The sequence below is a fragment of the Oncorhynchus tshawytscha genome, linkage group LG22 (assembly GCF_018296145.1).
Source record: "Oncorhynchus tshawytscha isolate Ot180627B linkage group LG22, Otsh_v2.0, whole genome shotgun sequence".
In the NCBI taxonomy this organism is placed as follows: Eukaryota; Metazoa; Chordata; class Actinopteri; order Salmoniformes; family Salmonidae; genus Oncorhynchus; species Oncorhynchus tshawytscha.
The window spans coordinates 33,962,486-33,979,839 of record NC_056450.1 but is presented as its reverse complement, the minus strand read 5'-3'; the positions used below and the strand labels follow the sequence as shown (position 1 = coordinate 33,979,839).

Here is a 17,354-nt window from a genome sequence, read left to right as displayed (position 1 = left end):
GAGCCTAGTTGGTCCTCAGACAGAAGGTCGAGGGTGCGCTAGGTGAGCCTAGTTGGTCCTCAGACAGAAGGTCTAGGTGCGCTGGGTGAGCCTAGTTGGTCCTCAGACAGAAGGTCAGGGTGCGCTGGGCCTGAGCAGAAGGTCTAGGGCGCGCTGGTCCTCAGACAGAAGGTCGAGGCGCTGGGTGAGCCTAGTTGGTCCTCAGACAGAAGGTCTAGGGTGCGCTGGGTGAGCCTAGTTGGTCCTCAGACAGAAGGTCGAGGGTGCGCTGGGTGAGCCTAGTTGGTCCTCAGACAGAAGGTCTAGGGTGCGCTGGGTGAGCCTAGTTGGTCCTCAGACAGAAGGTGCGCTGGGTGAGCCTGCCTCAGACAGAAGGTGGGTGAGCCTAGTTGGTCCTCAGACAGAAGGTCGAGGGTGCGCTGGGTGAGCCTAGTTGGTCCTCAGACAGAAGGTCGAGGGTGCGCTGGGTGTTTGGACACCAGAGTTTAGACACACTGTGTTTGGGAAAAGTTTTTTCTATTTTATGTATTTCCCATAAGGAGTACAATCTGTGTCTTGTATATGTTTCCTCGGTGTGTATGGAGGGGTTGTCAGGAGGGCTATCAGAGTGGGTTCTTCACTTGTCTGTTCTGCTGTGATGTCGACGCTATGGTCAGGGTCTGGTGTGGACTGTTCTGCTGTGAGGTCAAGACTTTTGTTTGGAGCTGAGTTGGCTGTTCTGCTGGCTTCTTTGTGGGGGTGGCCACCTCCCTAGTGGTTTGTTCTCTGTCATACGCCATCCCCCTCAACCTCTCCTCCAGCAGTCTGATCCTCTCCTCTAGTGCTCTGTTTCTTCTCCTGCTCTTGTTTTTTATATTGTTGAAGTTATCTCACCACAGTCCAGAGTGCAGATATATCTCTCTCCACCTCCAGCTCTCTAGGTCTAGTTAAGGGGGTGTTGTTGTGCTGGACTGTTGTCTGGGTCTGTGCTGACTGGAGTGTAATCACCTGCTGTTCCAGTTCCACCTGCCTTACCTCCAGCTGGGTGAATGTATCCTTCATTTCAATGAGGGGGTAGTACTCTGTGCTGGGAGGTTTACTTTCCACTTGGGGTTGATCATCTGTGGGGTTATATAATGAAGAGGTCTGGTCTGACCCGCTCTGGGTGGGGGTATCTTTCTCAAGGGAGAGCTTCTCCTGCTGGGCTAATTCCTTGATTAGTTGAAAGTCCAGCTGAAACTGTTTGGTGTTGCCCTGTACCATTACTGTTCCAGACTTATAGAGATTTATATTAGCTGACTCAGAGTCCTTGTCGTCTAGTATCCTGAGTTTCCACCCCTCGGTAACACCTCCCCTCTTAACAGCGGGGTAGTGTGCTAATATAGCACAGTACCATTCCAGGGGATGGTCTGTGTGGAAGATGTTCCTATTTTTATAATAGTCAGCAAAAAGTGTCTCTTGATTTTCCATAAGGAGCTTCATTTTGTAATCTTTTCTTGCCTTATCATTCTTTACATACACAGGGTACTGCATTTGAATGACCTCTGAACAGCGGGAGGCAGCTTCTAAGGCCTCTCCATTTGGTTGGAGTAGACTGTTCGACTCTCCTGCCATTGTTTGGAAAGGGCTTTGACACCTCTCACTTGACACGTGAGAGGTCCTTATAAAATAATGTAATGTATTTTTCTTCTTGGCTTTTGGAAATAAAATATAGCTTCAGACTAAACATTTCTCTCTCAGTTCCAAGTTGGATGGTGTTTCCAGGTTTCTGTTGTTTTCCAGAGCGTTTGCTGTGTAGCGTTGGAATAATAATCTTTGGCAGTTGTAAACCTTCCAGGTGATTCCATAATTCTGTTCAAAATCAGGTTGTAGGTTTTGATTTGGAGTGGTTATGTTAAGGTTATGTTGTGGAGGGTAGCATCCTATATATGTCCCTGACAAAAATCTATAAATCTATATTTTTTGAAGAACATGCTGAAACATGCAGGAGCTCATCTGGTGATGACCACTGTGTCTCCTCTCACTCCCTTATCCACCCTTCTATTCCCTTATATTCCCCTCTACTCCCTTATACACCCTTCTACTCCCTTATCTACCCTCTACTCCCTTATACACCCTTCTACTCCCTTATCTACCCTCTACTCCCTTATACACCCTTCTACTCCCTTATACACCCTTCTACTCCCTTATACACCCTTCTACTCCCTTATCCACCCTTCTACTCCCTTATACACCCTTCTACTCCCTTATCCACCCTTCTACTCCCTTATCCACCCTTCTACTCCCTTATACACCCTTCGACTCCCTTATCCACCCTTCTACTCCCTTATCCACCCTTCTACTCCCTTATCCACCCTTCTACTCCCTTATCCACCATTCGACTCCCTTATCTACCCTTCTACTCCTTTATACACCCTTCTACTCCCTTATCCACCATTCTACTCCCTTATCCACCATTCTACTCCCTTATCCACCCTTCTACTCCCTTATCCACCCTTCTACTCCCTTATCCACCCTTCTACTCCCTTATACACCCTTCTACTCCCTTATCCACCATTCTACTCCCTTATCCACCCTTCTACTCCCTTATACACCCTTCTACTCCCTTATCCACCCTTCTACTCCCTTATCCACCCTCTACTCCCTTATCCACCCTTCTACTCCCTTATCCACCCTTCTACTCCCTTATACACCCTTCTACTCCCTTATCCACCCTTTTACTCCCTTATCCACCCTTCTACTCCCTTATCCACCCTTCTACTCCCTTATACACCCTTCTACTCCCTTATACACCCTTCTACTCACTTCTACTCCCTTCTACACCCTTCTACTCCCCCTTCTACACCCCCTCAACTCTCCTTCTCTACTCCCTTGTAACCCCCTTCTACTCTCACCTCTACAACCCTTCCACCCCCCCTTCTACTCCAATCCTCCTTATGACAACAGTATCTCTGAGAGGGGGGTGAAGACGAGGGGGATGGGGAGGAGGGTTGAATGGAGCAGGAGATGTCTGTCAGTATGACTAGCCCTGACATAGGGCTCAAAACCAATGCATCACTACTCTCACTACTTATGGTGATAGAGAGAGCAGGCGGCATTGCTTTTTAGGATCTAATTTATCCATTTATTAGGTTTATTTTCAGAAGGCCCGAATATAAATTACCCGCCAACATCGCCGTTGACAGGACATGAGACACATCCACGCACGCACGTACCTACACACACACACACACACACACACACACACACACACACACACACACACACACACACACACACACACACACACACACACACACACACACACACACACACACACACACAGTAGTTCACAAGCCAGCGTGGCAAATATTTGTCCGTATGTAGAGGAACTTGTGGATTGGTAGCAGGGTAAACAGGTCAGTCAGTCTGAATATGTAATAATGTATACACACAGAGCAGGCGCTGGTTGAGAAGCTGTTTACAGTAGCTGAGAGTTCTCTTATGGGATAATTTGTCACTGTCAGCTCTCTTTGCTTATGGGTCGTTGCACGAAAAGAGTTCATTTTGTGTAGAAATAGTGCAACAATATTTCATTTTAAAAGCAACTCGACCACTTTTGAACTTCATTCCCCTTATCTCCAGCACAATACCAGTGTCTCTTTATGTGAAAATTGAAAAGTGGTGTCTACCCATGAAAAGTGGTGGATGACATTAAAAGTTCAACCATTTTAATTTGCAGTGTCGTGGGGAGCAAGAAGATCCCCCTCCCTCTGGCTAGAAACTCATTACAGGTTTTGAAAATCGCTGTTTTTATTTTAATCCTACCCTGTGATGTCACATGGAAGCATTTTTTCTCTTTTTAATCGCATATCATAGAAACGTGCCATTTTCACATATGTAGACACTGGTATTGTGATGGAGATAATGAAAATACGGTTTAAAAGTGGCAGAATTGTCATTTTAAATGAAGTGTCATTTGATATAGACCATATGGAGAATTCAATATATCAGAATAAAGCCTTGCTAAAGTGGCTATATTCAGCATTTTGACATGTCCCACCATCAACCCTGTGTCACTTCTACCATGATCTCAGCCCACTTCGTCTGAACATTTCTCTACGTTTCACCATCATTGTAAAGCCCTAGTTATTCTGTTACCTTGAAAACGTAATTTCTGAATATTATTATTTATTTAATGTGATTAGTGGTTAATTTACGTTCCGTGAACTGAACTCTCGGTTTTTAATATTGTGTAAATATTCCTTTCAAAAAAAAAATGTCAACAGAAACATTGAACATATAATAGTCTAATCATAGTGCTTTGTGGGAAACGGAGCATGTGGAGCATAACACATCAACCCTGTTACCCAGAGATAGACAGGCTAGAATAACACATCAACCCTGTTACCCAGAGATAGACAGGCTAGAATAACACATCAACCCTGTTACCCAGAAATAGACAGGCTAGACAAACACATCAACCCTGTTACCCAGAGATAGACAGGCTAGAATAACACATCAACCCTGTTACCCAGAGATAGACAGGCTAGAATAACACATCAACCCTGTTACCCAGAGATAGACAGGCTAGAATAACACATCAACCCTGTTACCCAGAGATAGACAGGCTAGAATAACACATCAACCCTGTTACCCAGAGATAGACAGGCTAGAATAACACATCAACCCTGTTACCCAGAGATAGACAGGCTAGAATAACACATCAACCCTGTTACCCATCAGGCTACCCAACCCTGTTACCCAGAGATAGACAGGCTAGACAAAACACATCAACCCTGTTACCCAGAGATAGACAGGCTAGACAAACACATCAACCCTGTTACCCAGAGATAGACAGGCTAGAATAACACATCAACCCTGTTACCCATAGATAGACAGGCTAGAATAACACATCAACCCTGTTACCCAGAGATAGACAGGCTAGAATAACACATCAACCCTGTTACCCAGAGATAGACAGGCTAAACATGTTTTAGCAAGTCCATTTTATGTGAAACTTGTATTCAATTGCCCCTCCCTGTTGCACAAAACAGGAAGTGACAGGGGGATTTATGGCTGATTCAAGAATAAATCACTGTTACGGTTAAATGCTTTTTGTTCTTTTTTCAAACTAATGAAAAAGAATGAAAAACAAAATATTTACTTGTTCTTATTGTAAAATAAAAAATGTACATAGATGGGTCAGAGTTTGTAATGACTTTCTCTAATATCATTTGGCACTTAAAAGATGCTTACTATAGTTTTACATTGTTTTACTTACCTCTTGAGATGGAAGATGGCACTGCAGTTGACCAATTCTGCTTTTTTGTGTGTTTTTTATGCTTATCTTACGTTTTTGTAAATAATATTTCCTATGACCGAAAACAGCTTCTGGACATCAGAACAGTGATCACTAACCTGGATTTGGATGAAGAATACTACTTCAACGACTTGGCAGCTGTGGATGTTTTGCTCATTCCGGACCATACTGTAATCCCTGAGACTCGAAAGAGACGGCGCAAGAGAGGCAATCGAGCGGGCTCCTCTATGTCGGCGAATTAACAAACCGTCTCTACTCTCCGTTCTACTAGTAAAAATGCAATCACTAGAGAATAAACTGGACAAGCTCCCTTTGAGACTATCCTATCAACGGGACCTGAAGAACTGTAATATCCTATGTTTCTCTGAGTCGTGACAGAACAAGGACATGGATAATATACATTTAGTTGGTTTTTCTATGCATCATCAAGACCGGACGGCAGCTCTGGGTTAAAGAACAGCTGGTCAGTGATCTCTAATGTTAAAGAAGTCTCTAGGTTTCACCTGAGTTAGAATATCTCCTGATAAGCTGCAGAACATACTATTTCCTAGAGAATTTGTATCTATATTTTTCGAAGCTGTCTATTTACCACCAAAAACCAATGCTGGCACTAAGACCAATCTCAAATGAGTTGTATAGTGCCATAAGCAGACAAGAGAGGCAGTGGCCGGTGATTTAAAAAAATAATGGAATCTTTACTCCACACACAGAAACGCATACAAAGCTCCCCCTCGCCCTCCATTTGGTAAATCTGACCATAACTCTATCCTCCTGATTCCTGCTTACAAGCTAAACTCAAATGGAAGTGATCTGATGACATAGATGCTAAACTACAGGAATGTTTCGCTAGCACAGACTGGAATATGTTCTGGGATTCATCCAATATCATTGAGGAGTTTACCACATCAGTCACCAGGTTCAATAATATGTGCATCAGCGACATCCTCCCCACAGTGACCATTTGTACATATCCCAACCAGAAGCCATGGATTACAGGCAACATCCGCACTGAGCTAAAGGCTAGAGCTGCCGCTTTCAAGGAGCGGGACACTAATCCAGACACTTAAATGATATCCCGCTACGTCCTCCAACGAACCATCAAACAGTCAAAAGGTCAATAAACGACTAAGGTCGAAACCTACTTCGCCAGCGCTGATGCTCATGGATGTGGCAGGGCTTGCAAACCATCACGAATTACAAAACACAGCCATGAGCTGCCTAGTGACGCAAGCCTAGCATACAAGACATATTCCTTCTATGCTCGCTTCGAGGCAAGTAACACTGAATCATGCATGAGAGCACCAGCTGTTCCGGACGACCGTGTAATCTTGCTCCACAAGGCCACGTGGTCAGAAGGATTAACAGGACATGTACTCTGAGCATGCGCTGACCAGCTGGTAAGTGTCTTCACTGACATTTTCAAACTCTCCCTGATCCACTCTGTAATAAATACATGTTTCAAGCAGACCACCATAGTCTCTGTGCCCAAGAATGCCTAGGGAACCTGTCTAAATGACATTCACCCTGTAGCACTTACATCTGTAGCCATGAAATGCTTTGAAAGGCTGGCCATGGGTCACATTAACACCATCATCCCAGACACCTTGGACCCACTCCAATTCGCATAACGCCCCAACAGACCCACAGATGATGAAATCTCTATTGTACTCCACACTGCCCTCTCCCAGCTGAACAAGCGGAACACCTACGTGAGAATGCTGTTCATTGGTGTTGAACACTGAGTCATAGTGCTCGTCATAGTGCTCATCACTAAGCTCAGGACCCTGGGACTTGAACACCTTCCACTGCAACTAGTTCCTGGGCTTCCTAAAGGGCCACCCCCAGGTGGTGAGGGTAGAAACAACACGGGAGCCCCTCAGGGGTGCGTGCTTAGTCCCTTCCTGTTCAACAACAACATCTCCCTCAATGTCAGCAAGACAAAGGAGCCAATGGACTACATGAAAAAAGAGAGTCGAGCACGCCCCCATCCACATTGATGGGCTGTAGGGAAGCGTGTTGAGAGCTTCAAGTTCCTCTGTGTCCACATCACAAATTATCATGGTCCAAACACACTAAGACAGTCATAAAGAAGGCACGAGAAGGCCTCTTCCCCCTCAGGAGGCAAAAAGATTCGGGAAGGGCCCTCAGATCCTCAGAAAGTTCTACAGCTACTCCAATGAGAGCATCTTAACTCGCTACATCACCGCTTGGTATGGCAACTGCTCTGCATCCAACCGCAAGGCGCTATAGAGGGTGGTGTTTATTGCCCAGTACATCACTGGGGCTGAGCTCCCTGCCAACCTGGATACCGGGCGGTGTCAGAGGAAGTCTTTAAGTATTGTTAAAGACTCCAGACACCCAAGTCATAGACTGTTCTCTCTCTCTCTCTCTCTCTCTCTCTGTGTGTGTGTGTGTGTGTGTGTGTGTGTGTGTGTGTGTGTGTGCGTGTGTGTGTGTGCGCGCGCGTATCTCAGTTGTAGGGTATATTATTGGGAGTATCCTCTATAGAGTATAAACACACAGAAACCAACCCAGGTAATTCATGGGTTAGCTCTGTAATCAGCTCCTTTACACTACACACTTCTGATGACAGATTTACACACCAGCACAGTGTGAGTGTTTGTTTGTGTGTGTGTGTGTGTGTGTTTGCATGCTGAGAGATTTACACACGTAGTGTCTCTTTGCCACCTGTCAAGTCTCATCTTGTCTCTTTCGTCTCCATAACTAGGCAAGTCAGTTAAGAACAGATTCTTATTTACAATGACGGCCTACACCGGCCAAACCCGGACGACTGGGCCAATTGTGCGCCGCCCTATGGGAGTCCCAATCATGGCTAGTTGTGATACAGCCTGGATTCGAACCAGGGTGTCTGTAGTGACGCCTCTAGCACTGAGATGCAGTGCCTTAGACCACCTGGGAGCTCCATGTTTTACTAGACTCTCCACCTAGGAGCCCCATGTTTTACTAGACTCTCCACCTGGGAGCTCCATGTTTTACTAGACTCTCCACCTGGGAGCCCCATGTTTCAATAGACTCTCCACCTGGGAGCCCCATGTTTCAATAGACTCTCCACCTGGGAGCCCCATGTTTCAATAGACTCTCCACCTGGGAGCCCCATGTTTTACTAGACTCTCCACCTGGGAGCCCCATGTTTCAATAGACTCTCCACCTGGGAGCCCCATGTTTCAATAGACTCTCCACCTGGGAGCCCCATGTTTTACTAGACTCTCCACCTGGGAGCCCCATGTTTTACTAGACTCTCCACCTGGGAGCCCCATGTTTTACTAGACTCTCCACCTGGGAGCCCCATGTTTCAATAGACTCTCCACCTGGGAGCCCCATGTTTTACTAGACTCTCCACCTAGGAGCCCCATGTTTCACTATACCCTCCACCTGGGAGCCCCATGTTTCAATAGACTCTCCACCTGGGAGCCCCATGTTTTACTAGACTCTCCACCTGGGAGCCCCATGTTTTACTAGACTCTCCACCTGGGAGCCCCATGTTTTACTAGACTCTCCACCTGGGAGCCCCATGTTTTACTAGACTCTCCACCTGGGAGCCCCATGTTTCAATAGACTCTCCACCTGGGAGCCCCATGTTTTACTAGACTCTCCACCTGGGAGCCCCATGTTTCACTAGACTCTCCACCTGGGAGCCCCATGTTTCAATAGACTCTCCACCTGGGAGCCCCATGTTTTACTAGACTCTCCACCTGCCTGGGAGCCCCATGTTTCACTAGACTCTCCACCTGGGAGCCCCATGTTTCAATAGACTCTCCACCTGGGAGCCCCATGTTTCACTAGACTCTCCACCTGGGAGCCCCATGTTTCACTAGACTCTCCACCTGGGAGCCCCATGTTTCAATAGACTCTCCACCTGGGAGCCCCATGTTTCAATAGACACTCCACCTGGGAGCCCCATGTTTCACTAGACTCTCCACCTAGGAGCCCCATGTTTTACTAGACTCTCCACCTGGGAGCCCCATGTTTTACTAGACTCTCCACCTGGGAGCCCCATGTTTCACTAGACTCTCCACCTGGGAGCCCCATGTTTTACTAGACTCTCCACCTGGGAGCCCCATGTTTCACTAGACTCTCCACCTGGGAGCCCCATGTTTCACTAGACTCTCCACCTGGGAGCCCCATGTTTTACTAGACTCTCCACCTGGGAGCCCCATGTTTTACTAGACTCTCCACCTGGGAGCCCCATGTTTCACTAGACTCTCCACCTGGGAGCCCCATGTTTCACTAGACTCTCCACCTGGGAGCCCCATGTTTCACTAGACTCTCCACCTGGGAGCCCCATGTTTTACTAGACTCTCCACCTGGGAGCCCCATGTTTTACTAGACTCTCCACCTGGGAGCCCCATGTTTTACTAGACTCTCCACCTGGGAGCCCCATGTTTCACTAGACTCTCCATGACGCAACACAACATACATTATGTAATGTTTTTGTGGATCAGTTTACAGTTTGTCTTAGCATGCACTTTCTTAGAATCTTATTCTCTCTCTCTTTGAAGGCAAGTGAAGTGTCCAAACATCCTTAAACAGATGGTTTCAGGGGAGAGGAGGCCAGATGGACAGACTGACGGACATCCACACTCCATCTCACAGGTGTGTCTATGTGTGTGTGTGGGAGTGTGTGTAGGGCTGTACTGAGGGGTTAATATGCTCCGACTCCTGATGCTCCATGCCACTATTCCCAGGCACTGGATAAAGTACAGTACCCTATCTCTCCTCCTCTCCCCTCTCTCTCTCTTCCCCTCTCTATCCCCCTTTTTCTCTCTACACCCTCTCTCTCCGACCACCCTCTATCTCACCCGCTCTTTCTCTCTCCCCCTCTCTCTCTCCCCTCTCTCTATATCTGTCTCTCTCTCCCCCTCTCTCCCCCCTCTCCCCCACCCTCTATCTCATCTCACCCCCTCTCTCTCTTCTCCCTCTCTCCCTCCCCCTCTCTCTCTCTCGCTCTCCTCTCTGTCTCTCTCCCACCCTCTCTCTCTCTCCCTCCCCTCTCTCTGTCTCTTTCTCTCTCCCCGACTCTATCTCTCTCACTCTCTCCCCCTCCCTTTCCACCTCCCTCTTTCCCAGGGTCTCTCTCTCTCTCCCCCCACCCCTCTTTCTCTCCCCTCTATCTCTCTCCATCTCTCCCTCTTTCTCTCTCTCTCTCTGTCTCTCTTTCTCTCTCCCCCTCTCTCTCGCCCTCTCCCCCTCTCTCTCTCTCTCTCTCTCTGTCTCTGTCTCCCCCTTTCTCTCTCTCTCCCTCTCTCTCTCTCTCTCTTTCTCTGTCTCTCTTTCTCTCTCTCCTCTCTCTCCCCTCTCTCTCCCTCTCCCCTCTCTCTGTCTTTCTCTCTCCCCCCTTTCCCTGTCTTCTGTCTCTCTCCCCCTTTCTCTCTCTCCTCTTCTCTCTCTCTCTCTCTCTCTCTCTCTCTCTCTCTCCAATTCAATTCAATTCAATTCAAGGGCTTTATTGGCATGGGAAACATGTGTTAACATTGCCAAAGCAAGTGAGGTAGACAACATACAAAGTGAATATATAAAGTGAAAAACAACAAAAATTAACAGTAAACATTACACATACAGAAGTTTCAAGACAGTAAAGACATTACAAATGTCATATTATATATATATACAGTGTTTTAACAATGTACAAATGGTTAAAGGACACAAGATAAAATAAATAAGCATAAATATGGGTGTATTTACAATGGTGTTTGTTCTTCACTGGTTGCCCTTTTCTCGTGGCAACAGGTCACAAATATTGCTGCTGTGATGGCACACTGTGGAATTTTTCAAAATTGGATTTGTTTTCGAATTCTTTGTGGATCTATGTAATCTGAGGGAAATATGCCTCTCTAATATGGTCATACATTGGGCAGGAGGTTAGGAAGTGCAGCTCAGTTTCCACCTCATTTTGTGGGCAGTGAGCACATAGCCTGTCTTCTCTTGAGAGCCATGTCTGCCTACGGCGGCCTTTCTCAATAGCAAGGCTATGCTCACTGAGTCTGTACATAGTCAAGGCTTTCCTTAATTTTGGGTCAGTCACAGTGGTCAGGTATTCTGCCGCTGTGTACTCTCTGTGTAGGGCCAAATAGCATTCTAGTTTGCTCTGTTTTTTTGTTAATTCTTTCCAATGTGTTAAGTAGTTATCTTTTTGTTTTCTCATGATTTGGTTGGGTCTAATTGTGCTGCTGTCCTGGGGCTCTGTAGGGTGTGTTTGTGTTTGTGAACAGAGCCCCAGGACCAGCTTGCTTAGGGGACTCTTCTCCAGGTTCATCTCTCTGTAGGTGATGGCTTTGTTGTGGAAGGTTTGTGAATCGCTTCCTTTTAGGTGGTTGTAGAATTTAACAGCTCTTTTCTGGATTTTGATAATTAGTGGGTATCGGCCTAATTCTGCTCTGCATGCATTATTTGGTGTTCTACGTTGTACACGGAGGATATTTTTGCAGAACTCCATCTCTCTCCCCCTTTCTCTATCCCTCTCTCTCTCTCTCTCTCTCGCTCTCTCTCTCGTCTCTCTCTCCCTCTCTCTCTCTCCCCCTCTATCTCTCTCCATCTCTCTCTCCCCCCTTTCTCTATCCCTCTCTCTCTCTTCTCTCTCTCTCCCCCCTCTCTCACTCTCCCCCTCTATCTCTCTCCATCTCTCTCTCCCCCTTTCTCTATTCCTCTCTCTCTCTCTCTCTCCCCTCTCTCTCTCCTCTCTCTCTCTCGCTCTGTCTCTCTTTCTCTCCCCCTCTCTCCCCCTTTCTCTATCCCTCTCTCTCTCTCTATCTCGCTTTCTCTCCCCCTCTCTCTCTCCCTCTCTCTCTCCCTCTCTCTCTCTCCCCCTCTATCTCTCTCCATCTCTCTCTCCCCCTTTCTCTATCCCTCTCTCTCTCTTCTCTCTCTCTCCCCCTCTCTCTCTCCCCCTCTATCTCTCTCCATCTCTCTCTCTCCCCCTTTCTCTATTCCTCTCTCTCTCTCTCTCTCCCTCTCTCTCCCTCTCTCTCTCTCTCGCTCTGTCTCTCTTTCTCTCCCCCTCTCTCCCCCTTTCTCTATCCCTCTCTCTCTCTCTATCTCGCTTTCTCTCCCCCTCTCTCTCTCTCTCTCTCTCTCCCTCTCTCTCTCCTCTTCTCTCTCTCTCTCCCTCTGTCTCTCTTTCTCTCTCCCCCTCTCTCCCCCTCTCCCTCTCTCTCTCTCCCCTCTCTCTCCCCCTCTCTATAGAGATTTTGGATGTCTGGCATCCACACATAGGTTATTTCCCCCCCGAAACACTTCCTCTGTTCTTTAATGTACACAAATGTTGCTCTCACCTGGGAGAGGAGTCCCAGTCTGAGGGAGGGAACGTTGACACGGTATAGATGGAAGGAGTGTAGACAGATGAAAGACTTCCTCGTTGTAGTTTAGAAAACTCATGTGACAGTTGTTGAGGTTGCCCGGTGCTGACCAATACTAATGTTCTACCACCTGAGTAACGGCACCTCTTACAGAATACAAGCTGTACATTTTTTTCACCGAAATGAAAAAAGAGTACCAGGGTTTTTATAGTTGCTTTGCTTGTTACGCATGATGCCAAAACATAACAAGCTGCACTTGTATGGTAACTCATGTATAGTGGTGTTTCTCAGTAGCCCTCATGTCTTACTGTCTCACTGCACGCTGGGATTGTGTTGGAGCCACCAGGCTTTAAAGGCCCCCTATTCCTCGCTCGCTCTCTCACTCACTCTCTCAATCTCTGGTCCCATCAGGAACACAGCACGCTCTGAGGGTAAACACAAACAAACACTTCCTTTGTGGTTTATCCAGCCGCTGAAAGGTACCCAGCTGAGTTTATATGGGGGAGCGATAGCATCGCTCTGTGATCGTCTCCATCTCACCGTGCTGCACATCTCCCACAACCCTCATAATGCATTCACTCAACTCTGATCTCCCCGCCCTTACCCACAACAATCACACTCCATAACCATTTCTACTTTATTCTTCATCAAGACTAGAACAAAAGAAACGTGGTCACTGACACGATCCTGGAGAGGTAAGGGGTGCTTTTTAAAATGTATTCCAGCATAGCACCAACACATCCGATTCAGCTCGTCAAGGGCTTGATGACTAGTTGAAGTCACTTTAATGTCATTCATCGTCTACTGTGCTGGAGATGTAGAGAGATAGATACAGAGAGGTAGAGAGATAGACACAGAGAGGTAGAGATATGGACACAGAGAGGTAGAGAGATAGATATGGAGAGGTAGAGAGATAGATATGGAGAGGTAGAGAGATAGATACAGAGATGTAGAGAGGGAGAAAGATGGATACATAGAGGTAGAGAAGGAGATATATGGATACATAGAGCTAGAAAGATGGATACAGAGGTAGAGAAGGAGAAAGATGGATACAGAGGGTTAGAAAGATGGATACAGACGTAGAGAGGGAGAAAGATGGATACAGAGAGGTAGAGAGGGAGAAAGATGGATACAGAGAGGAAGAGAAGGAGATATATGGATACATAGAGCTAGAAAGATGGATACAGAGGTAGAGAAGGAGAAAGATGGATACAGAGGGTTAGAAAGATGGATACAGAGGTAGAGAGGGAGTAAGATGGATACAGAGAGATAGAGAATGAGAAAGATGGATACAGAGAGGTAGAGAAGGAGAAAGATGGTTACAGAGAGGTAGAGAGGGAGAAAGATGGATACAGAGAGGTAGAGAATGAGAAATATGGACACAGAGAGGTAGACAAGGAGAAAGATGGATACAAAGGTAGAGCGGGAGAAAGATGGATACAGAGAGGTAGAGAGAGAGAAATATGGATATAGAGAGGTAGAGAAGGAGAAAGATGGATACAGAGAGGTAGAGAGGGAGAAAGATGATACAGAGAGGTAGAGAAGGAGAAAGATGGATACATAGAGCTAGAGAGGTAGATACAGAGAGGTAGAGAGGGAGAAATATGGATACTGAGAGGTAGAGAAGGAGAAAGATGGATACAGAGGGGTATAAAGATGGATACATAGAGGTAGAGAAGGAGAAAGATGGACACAGAGAGGTAGAGAAGGAGAATGATGGATACAGAGAGGGAGAAAGATGGATACATAGAGGTAGAGAAGGAGAAAGATGGACACAGAGAGGTAGAGAAGGAGAAAGATGGATACAGAGAAGGAGAAAGATGGATACATAGAGCTAGAGAGGTAGATACAGAGAGGTAGAGAAGGAGAAAGATGGATACAGAGAGGTAGAGAGGTAGGTACAGAGAGGTAGAGAAGGAGGCAGATGTATACATAGAGGTAGAGAGAGAAAGATTGATACATAGAGGTAGAGAGGGTGAAAGATGGACACAGAGAGGTAGAAAGATGGATACAGAGAGGTAGAGAGGGAGAAAGATGGATACAGAGAGGTAGAGAGGGAGAAGGATGGATACAGCGAGGTAGAGCAAGTGAAAGATGGACACAGAGAGGTAGAGAGGTAGATACAGAGAGGTAGAGAAGGAGAAAGATGGATACATAGAGGTAGAGAGATGGATACAGAGAGGTAGAGAGAGAGAAAGATGGATACAGAGAGGTAGAGAGGTAGGTACAGAGAGGTAGAGAAGGAGAAAGATGGGTACATAGAGGTAGAGAGGGAGAAAGATGGATACAGAGAGGTAGAGAAGGAGAAAGATGGATGCATAGAGACAGAGAGGGAGAAAGATGGATACAGAGAGGTAGAGAAGGAGAAAGATGGGTACATAGAGGTAGAGAGGGTGAAAGATGGAAACATAGAGGTAGAGAAGGAGAAAGATGGATACAGAGAGGTAGAAAATGAGAAAGATGGATACAGAGAGGTATAGAGTGAGAAATATGGATACAGAGAGGTAGAGAAGGAGAAAGATGGATACAGAGAGGTAGAGAAGGAGAAAGATGTAGACATAGAGGTAGAGAGAGAAAGATTGATACATAGAGGTAGAGAGAGAAAGATTGATACATAGAGGTAGAGAGGGTGAAAGATGGACACAGAGAGGTAGAGAGATGGATACAGAGAGGTAGAGAGGGAGAAAGATGTATACAGAGAGGTAGAGAGGGAGAAATATGGATACAGCGAGGTAGAGAAGGAGAAAGATGGACACAGAGAGGTAGAGTGGTAGATACAGAGAGGTAGAGAAGGAGAAAGATGGATACAGAGAGAGAAGGAGAAAGGTGGATACAGAGAGGGAGAGAGATGGATACAGAGGTACAGAAGGAGAAAGATGGATACAGAGAGGTAGAAAGATGGATACAGAGGTAGAGAAGGAGAAAGATGGATACAGAGAAGGAGAAAGATGGATACAGAGGTAGAGAAGGAGAAAGATGGATACAGAGGTAGAGAAGGAGAACGATGGATACAGCGATAGAGAAGGAGACAGATGGATACAGAAGTAGAGGAGAAAGATGGATACAGAGGTAGAGAAGGAGAAAGATGGATACAGAGAGGTAGAGATGGATACAGAGAGGTAGAGAAGGAGAAAGATGGATACATAGAGGTAGAGAGGGAGAAATGTGGATACAGATAGGTAGATAGGGTGAAAGATGGATACAGAGAGGTAGAGAGGGTGAAAGATGGACACAGAGAGGTAGAGAAGGAGAAAGATGGATACAGAGTGGTAGAGAAGGAGACAGATGTATCCATAGAGGTAGAGAGAGAGAAAGATGGATACATAGAGGTAGAGAGAGAGAAAGATGGATACTGAGAGGTAGATAGGGTGAAAGATGGACACAGAGAGGTAGAGAGGGTGAAATATGAATACAGAGAGGTAGAGAGGTAGATACAGAGAGGGAGAGAGGGAGAAAGATGTATTCATAGAGCTAGAGAGGGTGAAAGATGGATACATAGAGGTAGAGAAGGAGAAAGATGGATACATAGAGGTAGAGAAGGAGAAAGATGGATACATAGAGGTAGAGAGGTAGATACAGAGAGGTAGAGAAGGAGAAAGATGGGTACATAGAGGTAGAGTGGTAGATACAGGGAGGTAGATCAGGAGAAAGATGGATACATAGAGGTAGAGAGGGTGAAAGATGGATACAGAGAGGTAGAGAAGGAGAAAGATGGATACAGAGTGGTAGAGAAGGAGACATATGTATACATAGAGGTAGAGAGAGATAAAGATGGATACAGAGAGGTAGAGAAGGAGAAAGATGAATACAGAGCAGTAGAGAAGGAGAAAGATGATACAGAGAGGTAGAGAGGTAGATACAGAGAGGTAGAGAAGGAGAAAGATGGATACAGACAGGTAGAGAAGGAGAACGATGGATACAGAGAGTTAGAGAGGGAGATATATGGATACAGAGAGGTAGGGAAGGAGAAAGATGGATACAGAGGGGTAGAGAAGGAGGAAGATGGATACAGAGGGGTAGAGAAGGAGGAAGATGGATACAGAGAGGTAGAGAAATAGAAAGATGGATACAGAGAGGTAGAGAAGGAGAAAGATGGATACAGAGAGGTAGAGAGGTAGATACAGAGAGGTAGAGAAGGAGAACGATGGATACAGAGAGGTAGAGAGGGAGATAGATGGATACAGAGAGGTAAAGAAGGAGAACGATGGATACAGAGAGGTAGAGAGGGAGATAGATGGATACAGAGTGGGAGATAGATGGATATAGAGAGGGAGAAAGATGGATACATAGAGGTAGGGAGGGAGATAGATGGATACATAGAGGTAGAGAAGGAGAAAGATGCATACATAGAGGTAGAGAAGGAGAAAGATGGATACTGAGAGGTAGAGAAGGAGAAATATAGATACTGAGAGGTAGAGAGGGAGAAAGATGGATACTGAGAGGGACGGCGAAAGAGACTAAGATTAGAAGCAGACATATGAGTTATTATTTAAATAGAGAGAGTGAGAGGGCGCGTCTCTGTCTAGACCAGTATGTATGTGAAAGGTCTGTGTTTGAGTGAAGGCTGGGGATCTGAGGTGCTGAGCTGTGAACGCCACGGTGGAAATGTGCATTTTCTCACTCTCCACTCGTTTATTTTAGTGATTATATTCCCTCCATCTCAAGCAGAGAGCTAGATTACATAATTAGACTGCCCTCAGGAGACCTGGGCCATGATTGGTCTTACTACACCAATTATCTTTCTCTCTCTCTCTCTCTCT

At 46.1% G+C, this 17,354-nt stretch overlaps 1 protein-coding gene across 4 annotated transcripts in view; it reads left to right on the top strand.

The window, feature by feature from the left end:
• The window catches only part of LOC112240515 (ERC protein 2), a 422,535-nt gene that overhangs the window by 187,851 nt on the left and 217,330 nt on the right, over window positions 1-17,354 (top strand). For all 4 annotated transcript variants that reach the window (XM_042304111.1, XM_042304109.1, XM_042304108.1 and 1 more), the window contains one exon: window positions 9,802-9,895. In XM_042304111.1, coding sequence (XP_042160045.1) covers window positions 9,802-9,895 — 94 coding nt within the window. The remainder of the gene's footprint in view (window positions 1-9,801; window positions 9,896-17,354) is intronic.